We start from the raw sequence: 9,833 nt of genomic DNA, 5'->3' as shown, positions 1-9,833 counted from the left end.
TTTAATAGAAAATCAAAAATAGTGTCTTAATTCATCAACAGAGGGCAATTTATTACCCAAGAGTTTAAGATTGACGCAATTTATAAACAAAGAACGATCTTCGCTTACAAACAACGCCGAGCGCAACGTGACATTTTTCGTCATTGTGCTATGGCTCAGCCAATCAGCGAAAGATATTACGTATCACGCTTTTGGTCACGTTGCAAGTGGTGTGGAATCTGGAACGTGTGGTCTGGCGAGGCAATAACTAAGAGTCATTTCAGAGAGGAAGTTCTTAAAGTATAGGTTATACGTGAAAGAGTTACTCAGTTGTCCTGATTTTCGTGTAAAGTATTAGTCCCTTTGTTGAACAGTTGGGAGGATGCTTTTATAGACTTAGTGTATAATAGTTAATAGTAGAGAAAACATTTGTGTGGAATTGAACTTAGAACTGAATAACCAGCATTACTTGAGGTATTGTGTGATTTCACTGTTTTCAGTGCGTAAAATCAAAATATTGATCGCAAAGTACTGGCTTTGGTAGTTTTTGGCAGGGAGGAAGACCATATAAATACATTTAACTCAACTGTACAACATATATATATTTGGTATAGTGTTACTGAATACGCACATTTTGTATGCAATGTCTGCTCCCCAAACAAAAAACTTGGTACACTGGTTTAGACGTGGACTACGACTTCATGATCAACCTGCTCTCCTAGAAGGACTCGCAGGATGTACGTCTTTTCGCTGTGTGTTTATTTTGGACCCTTGGTTCGCAGGTTCATCTAACGTTGGAGTAAATAAGTGGAGGTACGTAAAATTATTTTATTTAATGGACTATAACCTAACATACGTTAATATTATGATAATAAGTAGTTACCTTGTGATAGCGAAAATTTTAAAAAGACATTACAATTGTTAGTATAAACATGTTTTATCTCATACTATTACTAGTGGGGACCTCGTTATAAAGCTTACTTTATAATAATGGTACTTGGTTTGTTTGGTTTAAATTTCGCACAAAGCTACAAATGGGCTATCTGCGCTAGCCATCCCTAATTTTAGCAGTGATAGACTAGAGCGAAGGCAGCTAGTCAACACCACCCATCGCCAACTCATGGGCTACTCTTTACCAACGAATAATGGGTTTGAGCATATTCGGCGTGACGGGGATTCGAACCCGCAGATTTCAAGTCGATTGCCCCAACCACCAGGCCAGGCCTACTTGGTCAGACTAACGTTGGAGTGTCGAAGCTACTCCATAGCGTTATTAGTACCCTTTTTCTTCTGGTTCTAGTATAATTACCCAATTGACTTTAATTTTTAAACATGTTTTTCTAAACTATTCATGCACCTAACTGCATGTGGGGCCAATATTTTTTGGTTACGAGATACTCTTAAAATACGAGTCACATAACAAACTTTTAATCGAAATTACTGTCAATATTATGTTATTATTTCCACCAATTATTGTTGTAGTCTCCAACGGTATTTGTATAGAAAATAAGTGATATCACTAAATTTGTTTGGTCAGTGGATCTCACCGCCGTGAGTAGTACCTAAACAATTCGGTACATAATATTAACTTACGATCAACGTAAGCCACCAACATATAACATAACTTAAAATATACCCAGTCATCAGTATAGCTAATTAAATATACTGTTAAGACTATCATTCTTATAATTATTAAAATACATCGATTCATCACGATATTTTCGGCCGTAAACCCAATAATATCTCACTAGGAGACTTAGGTTAGTTCTAAAACCATATACTAGGCTAATAATGCAGAATAAACATTATATAAAAAGTATTTTGTTTTAACAGAATATTTGTAAAAATTGAGGGGCATAAACTAGTAACAGAGAAGGATCGGGATAAGGTTACTACCACACATATATTACCGAACGATCTGGTTTTGTGACCGCCTGTTTTGTTTCTTCTTTTTTGTTTTGTAATGCATGAAGACATAACTGTAACCTGAAAGTTGTCGAAAAGTTCAAATAAAATATAAAGTGTAGCTAGTTAGATTTCGAACAAATGATACAGTAATGGTGTAACAGTGTACAAACATTGTCATGGTGCGTTATTGTTAGAGTTGTACAGTTTTGTTTGCTCTTCGCTGGACTTAAGATATTAAATAAATGATTTAGAAGCACTGGCAACATATATATCTACAATCTAGATTATTTTCGAAAGCGTTTAATTTGAACCTTGTAACAAAACTGTGATTGAAACTCTGAAGAATAACAGTTAAAACATTCAATTTCATAGGCAATTCTCTCTGGGATTAAGCCAATTACGTGCCAAAACCCTAAAGATATGCACAATTAGCTTTTCATAGGTCATTCACATGCACATCGTACAGTGTAGTTTTGATTTCGAATTAAGTATTGTCGTTGTAATGTTACTTGTGCTAACCAGATAATTTAAAAGTGAGAAAGGTGGGGTAAGACTAGGATTACCACATTTCCAAAATAAAAAATTGGGACTTTATATTTCCTTACGAAGTGACACCGTAATAGCCCCCGAACCAGTTTAAATTACAACACACGTTTTAACTTTACTAAAACCACAGACAAACAAGAATTTGTTAAAATCTTATATTCATTAAAAAATGACAAATAAAGTCTTTAAAAACGCGACAAAATTATTCTAAACCTACTCAAAAGAAAAATATTGCTGCTTTTTTTTTATACTAAGCAGGTCTTCAAGTCTCAATTTCTGATGATGCCCAATGACAGGTGAGGTGAGAAAACTTAGTAGAAAGGGAGGTAACACTGTACCGTGTGATTTATTTTTGTCTGTTTGTTTTATAGCAAAGCCACATCGTACTACCTACTGTGTCCACCGAGGGAATCAAACCCCTAATTTTAGCCTTGTAAATCCGTAGACTTATCGCTGACCCACCGGGGGACTTACTTCTGCGCGTAAAATGTAAAAGATCTTATAATGACAAACCATACATATGAAATTCACATCGAGTTACAAAGACACTGGGGCAATTTAAAACTTTTACTGCTTCGAGTCGGGACAAAAAAAAAACAACTAAAAATTGGAACATCTAGTAATCCTAGGTAAGACTGACACCTTAACTTTGAATGTATTTCTCACCAATTGATGTGATTTTCATTAAAGGAACAATTCTTTAAATAAACCATATTTTCTAGTTAAAACAAAGATTGGAATCTCTTTTCAGATACAGAAAAAAAATCCCATTTTTGGTTGGGGTCGTCTTACCTATAAAGTTAAATAAAGTGGGCCCAAAAGATGGCCCTCATATACCTCATGTCAACTACTAATTACAATTAGAGCATATTTAGAACAAATGCTGCATTTAAAAACCTCGTTTAAACATCCATTAAAGCGCTCATGACAGGGATCGGGAAAGCGTGCCGCACGCGAAAATTGTGCATTATCCAGGACAATGGCGTAAACGAACGTGGGAACTAATACGGAGCGATGACGTACATTGCGGCCGAAAGATCTGGCGGTAAATACGTCATGGGGGGGGGGGGATGGGGAGTTAACCTAAGCCACTCACTGTAAAGCAGTCGCATGTTATAAAAATTCGGTGAACTTGAACCGTATTTCTTTTACTTTATATTCGGTTGTCTATAATTGCTTATTGTTTGAAATCATTGAAATATGTATTTAGTAACCTAAAAAAATTCAATGTGCGTACGTTAGATCAAAGTTGTTCAAATACAGAAAAAAAAACGAAAAACATTTATTTCGCGCCCGTCCGCCAATGTGGTTATGTATAATTCACGCTAATGGCAGCACATCATACATCATAAGTTATGATAAACGCGGGTGGCTGTTTATCCGGAAACAACTTTTTTACCCTTATGTATATCTTTTTAGCAGACCGAAACACTTGAATAGAGTGCAAAGCTTAATGTGTAGTTTTTCATATACTTAGTGTCATGAGCTTCGTACTAAGTGATTTGCACTGTATTATCAAAGAACTTAACTATCTAAACATACTGGCCACATACATTACTTGATAGTTAACACAGCTCAGATGTAATCAGTTTTGGACATGAACCACCAAATATCCGTATTTTGACAAACTAAACGAAATTAAACTATTTTACGATATTAGTGTAGATTTTAATCGTTTTTAGTTTATTTATCCAAGTTATTATTGTCGCATGAGTGATTATTATTGAAGTAATGTCAGTAAAATTTTCTTGTTGTTTAAATATAATGTGGGAAATTTTATATTTCCTAGTTGTTTGTATCACGCTCTTAAAATTAATATCACTGCACATTTGTTTTATCCTAGATATATGACAGTCAATACTGTAGCTTTCCAATATTGCAGGCCCGGTATGGCCAGGTGGTTAGAGCGCTCAACTAGCAATTTTCGGGTCGCGGGTTCGAATCCCCGTCACACCAAACATGCTCGTCCTTTCAGCCGTGGGGGAGTTATAATGTGACGGTAAATCCAACTATTCGTTGGTAAAATAGTAGCCCAAGAGTTGGCGGTGGGTGGTGATGACCAGTTGCCTTTCCTCTAGTATTACACTGCTAAATTAGGGACGGCTAGCGCAGATAGCCCTCGTGTAGCTTTGCGCGAAATTCAAAAATAAACAAACCAATATTGCAGTTTTGAGTTGTTTTTTATAACGTTGGAAAACGTTTTAATGTTTACGTAAGTACAGCAATAATAACAGACGACGTCAAAAATATTTTGTCAGGAATTATCTGTAAAATAAATGAATGTTTAAAACTACTGCATACTATAATTTTTCAGATATTAATTTCAATATTTACTTGGATAAGTATGAAGCACTGGTATTAAAAATTATTAACTACGCATCAAGTATATTTTTATAATACAATATTTACTTGTATAAGTACCGAATAAATGTACAAATTATCATTTATTTTAGTGGGTAGTCGTTGTATGTTAATAAAGAAATACCTAAATTGACTCGAATGCACGTTAAATTGTGCATTTAATGATATTTGAGTTATTACTTGCTCTTACAATGTTGTATGACGTATATCAAAAGATATGAAAAAAAAACAGTTTAATCAAACAACTATAATATATGATATTATATTACCACTGATATGAAGTTGACTATCATTATAATCAAAACCAAACAGATCTCGGTTCAATAAAGTATAACATTTAAATGCTCTTGAATAGCCTTTTAGAATTAAGACAGTTTTAGTACGAAATTATAATAACATCACACAACATGTGCCATAGACGTAATTAATATTCAGAGTACGATTTTGTATGTCTGCGGTCTTACAACGCTAAATATTGAGTTTCGATACCCGTGGTGGGCAGAGTACAGATAGCCCATCGTGTATCTTTGTGCTTAACTTTAAACAAACAAACTATTTTGTATACGCATTAAATAAAGTTCAAAGAAAAAAGCATTGTAGGCGTTAACAGTAAGGTGTTTTCTTGATAGCTGTACACGATCTTTGGTAATGATTTGTATATCCAATCAACCATGACCTGTGATTACATAGGTTAAAAGCTCTCACCATTTTATCACAATTCAGTAAAAGTGTGGTAATTTGTAAGTGCACGTGGAGCCTAAAATTAATCCCTTTCTGGGAGAATAAAATTATCAGGATTTTCCGAAGCAAAGTGCTCCTATTCTGCGATTCTAAAAGTAAGAAAGAAAGGGGGAATTTCGAAGGAAAGGAGTTCTGCTCAAGTTTCAGTAAAAAAATTATGTAATTTGCTATTGTCCTGCCGAAGATACAACAGTTCAAAACTAATGCACTGGATATTGCTAGAGCTTTTACCAACGAATTTATTAATATTGCAGATTACAGCTATAATGTTAAGCTAAACATCTGGATAGTCAATGGAAATATCAAAGTAAGCCCTGCATTATATCAGGGCAACGTGTTGACACCATCATACTTTGAGAAAATTTAACCATTGGACGAATTGGATACCAATAAGATATAGCCTCATCAATATAAAACAGGCAGCCAAAAATGTAAGTCAGCATTTCAATTCCTCTGCAAAATACGAGCACAGTCGAGAATTCGCACATCTCTTATGGACTTCTGTGTCTTTAGATTGCTGTTTTTGGAAGTTGCTGACCTCGCACGGTTGATAGGATTTGGAATTGTTTAAAAAGAAGGGAGGGGGACATCTGTGTAGAGCCTACTTAACGCACGAGCCCATGACCCCTAGTTGTTTAGGATCCCTGGATTCCACCCACATTGCGAATTTTTGAGAGTGTAAATGAAGCAGGCAAATTCGAGAGAACAGCTGATATTACATCACTGTTACTGATGTGTTTTGGTTTAGGAAAGAGAATTAAAGTTTCATAGCATGAGTGCTTACGTAGTCCTAGACGGAGAAAATAATTTATTGTATAGAATAACTGGTGCGACATTATGCCGTGTGTTGATTGTTTGTTTATTTTCTGTCAGCAAACATTCAATATGGAATAGGTATTTAAGTGTGCGAAGTTTTTACTGTTGTTGAGTTCGACAACAGTAAAAACTTGAAGACTTCCATTAACCACATTGGTGACTTAGTCGGGTATTTTTTTCACTCAAAAGTGAGAGCTTTTTCGTTGTTTACTTGATTCAGTATGTTTAACCGAAGACATGGTTTACAGAAACAAATGTATTGTAAAAATTACTATTTTAATATCATAAGAGTAAAAATAGATTGTTTATTTTTCATAAATACAATAGCAAGTGATGGAAGTAACACTCAATTACCACACCTCGCTGTGACTTAATATAGAAAAAGTATTTTGGTTGGAAGTACAGATCTAGATTTTAAGAAGAGTAAAAACTTCAATATTCGCAATAAAAGAGGACTTGTTTGCTTCTTATGGATTTTTACCCCATGTGTATCAGAAGCAACTACCGCCCCTATTGTCTCCTTTAATCGAAGGCCCCACAAAAAAAGCTTGTCTTAAGTTGTTTGAAAAGTGTCATTTCTTTTAAATGAACCAATGTCTTTATAAAGTCCTCTGAATACTACTGGATAATTCTATATCTACAAATAATTCCAGAGTATTAGAATGAGGCATGGTGTTGAATGTTTGGAAAACTTCAGAGAACTATTTGGTACTGTAACCACAAGACTGGGATTGCATTTCATCACGAACGAGCGGAAACAAAAATTGAAAGAGGTTTTTTTGGGCTACTTGAACAAAGATGATATTTTCTCCGCTTTAACATGGAGTTTCTTTTTGCTCAACAAAAGTCATACAAGTAAGATCAGTAGATCAGCAGCAGTTACAAAGGGTATTGTACTTTTCTCTCTTCCTGCTGTAAAATATTCACGAATACACCCGCTGGTTGCCAGATGTTTAGATATACAGCCTTGCAATTCATATAGATCTGGGTTATAATTTTGTATATCTTGTCAAGATAAACTACAAGTGCAGCAAAAAAAAACAGAAATATCTTAGATATCATGGCAGCTGCTTGATGAGAACATTTTATGGAAAGACATATCAAAGCAGTACATACGATTTATTGTAGTGTACGTTTGGTAAATTATATCTCCACTTGCTAAAGTGGCTGACGGTCCAAGATTTGATGATGATCAAAATGAGCATAAATATGTAATTTAAACCTAGAATTAGTTTCACATGATGTTGATAACTTTTTGATCCAATAATATGATTCCTATGAAGAAGGTAATTAAACTTTACATGACACACACTTATTTCTAAAACATTATGAACAAGTTATTTCCTAACACCCGATCTTTTTACAAAATAGTTCAGTTTTTAGAGAAAAACAAAACAAAAAACTTGTATGCACACGCTATCTGCGGTAGCCATCCTTAATTTTGAAGTGATATACTAGAATGAGACGAGCTAGTCAACATCACCCACCACCAACTCGTGGGTTACTTTAATCGAATAATGGGATTTGACTGTCACTTTTATAATGCACCCACTGCCCCAGAGCAAGGAGCGCAATATTTTGTTTTTTTGGCGGAGATGGGTAAAGAATAAAACCTTTTTTTTTGCCAGAACATATTATATATTTCCAAGACTTGGTTTAAAGAACCAACAATAAATTTAAATGAAACGTAGCAATTAAAGCTGATTAATCCATACTTTAATTAAAATAATTTAAGTTATCAAGAATTGTGTTACGAAAAATTCTACTCTTCAAATACTGTTAAAAAAAAGCAAGGAGGTGAACAAAGCAAAAGGAATATAACGTGAAATGATTCCCTCACCGCTGTTGAGTAGTCTTTAAATTGAAACCTTATATGTTCGTGTTAGGTTACAAGTGCATTGGGAGTAACTATGGTAACTAACCTCCTTTGATCTGTAGCATCAAGTGTATCATAGGCTGGCATACATGCAGCGATAGACCTGGGCTGAGAATTTCGCTACATATCTTTGAAGTTCTGAATTAGCATGAAGCGGCGTGTTTAAAATATGAAGGCACACGGCATGTAATAGTCGAGTGTATGCAAATAGTCGTTGCATATTAATATATAATTTTGAAATTTAAATACACGACATGCATGATTTAAATATGCTACATGTATGGCGTATACAAATTTCACGAGGTCGTGATGCTTGCACCTAGGAACACAGCATGAACTATGACATTCAAAGCAACACGTTTTACCACTTTCAGATAACCACAGGAGGAAAGGCGTCATTGGGTTCTCGATTATAAAATATACAAGTAATATAAATACAATTATTCGCCTTTTTCCGCGCTTTTAAAATGGTTTGATTTATTATAAAGAAAAGAATTGGTAAAAATAATTTTAATATGAAATTTGCATGACTTTAGGCTCTTGGTATTTTTTCTCAAGTCTGAATTATTTTTTTTTTTTTATTTTTCTGAGAATTTTGTGTTTCTTTGTAGTTAAGCACAAAGCTACACAGTGTGCTATCTGTGCTCTGCCCACCACGGGTGTCGAAACCCGGTTTTTGGCGTTGTAAGTCCGCAGTCATACCGCTGTATCATTTGTGGGCCTTTTCTGAGAAACTGTGTTCTGACACATAAGCATTCTTAATTGCAAGTGTAATTTGTGCATGACATAAAGTATTTCTTATGCTTATATATCAAGAGAATAAAAATACATAATGTTAATGCATTTTTATAAACAAATAAGTGTTGTTGTTGTTCGTTGTTTTACGTTTCTTATTGCCCCTAGTGGCACAGCGGTATGTCTGCGGAATTACAACGCTAGAAACTGGGTTTCGATACCCGTGGTGAGTAGAGCACAGATAGCACACTGTGTAGCTTTGTGTTTAACTACAAAGAAACACAAAATTCTCAGAAAAATAATAAAAAAAATAATTCAGACTTGAGAAAAAATACCAAGAGCCTAAAGTGTAGCTTTGTGCTTAACATAAAAAACAAACAAACGTTTCTTATTGCAAAGCTACACAATGGGCTATTTGCATTCTGTCCACCGCGGGGAATCGAACCTCGTATTTTAGCTTTATAAGCCCGTAAACTTACCGTTGACCCATGGAGGGTCATATAAACAACTAAAAAATACTAATTAAATTAATATACTTCTTCCACACGTTTGGTCAATTTGATCTTAACATCTAAGTTTATTGGATATGCCTGTATTATATGCATGAAAATTGTTTGTATCTTTTCTTTTTGACAATTCTAACAACATTTTGTTAAATATCTAAATTGTGCAACATCACACAGGCTGTGATACAGCGTTCAAAAACAGCACAACATCATTATTTATGGAAGCTACTGAAGTTCTAGCATTCAAATGTGTGTGTGTTTTTAGCATGATTTCAACAGCCTTAATATATTGTTAAGACAGCTAAGTCACGCAACGCTGGGAGCATGCGCGCTGGAGTTTCTCGAAAGATCATGAATTTTCCTGG

The 9,833-nt window shown here is 34.7% G+C and overlaps 1 protein-coding gene across 1 annotated transcript in view; it reads left to right on the top strand.

The window, feature by feature from the left end:
• Positions 1-242: 242 nt before the first annotated feature.
• LOC106471426 (cryptochrome-1-like) overlaps positions 243-9,833 on the top strand; it is a gene marked incomplete in the record, with an annotated part of 27,223 nt that continues 17,632 nt past the window's right edge. The window contains 1 exon segment of the mRNA XM_022400889.1: positions 243-792. Coding sequence (XP_022256597.1) covers positions 623-792 — 170 coding nt within the window.

This window comes from Limulus polyphemus, unplaced genomic scaffold, assembly GCF_000517525.1.
Source record: "Limulus polyphemus unplaced genomic scaffold, Limulus_polyphemus-2.1.2 Scaffold112, whole genome shotgun sequence".
Classification (NCBI taxonomy): domain Eukaryota; kingdom Metazoa; phylum Arthropoda; class Merostomata; order Xiphosura; family Limulidae; genus Limulus; species Limulus polyphemus.
Note: the sequence above shows the minus strand (reverse complement) of the source record. Positions and strands in the feature narration are given on the sequence as shown.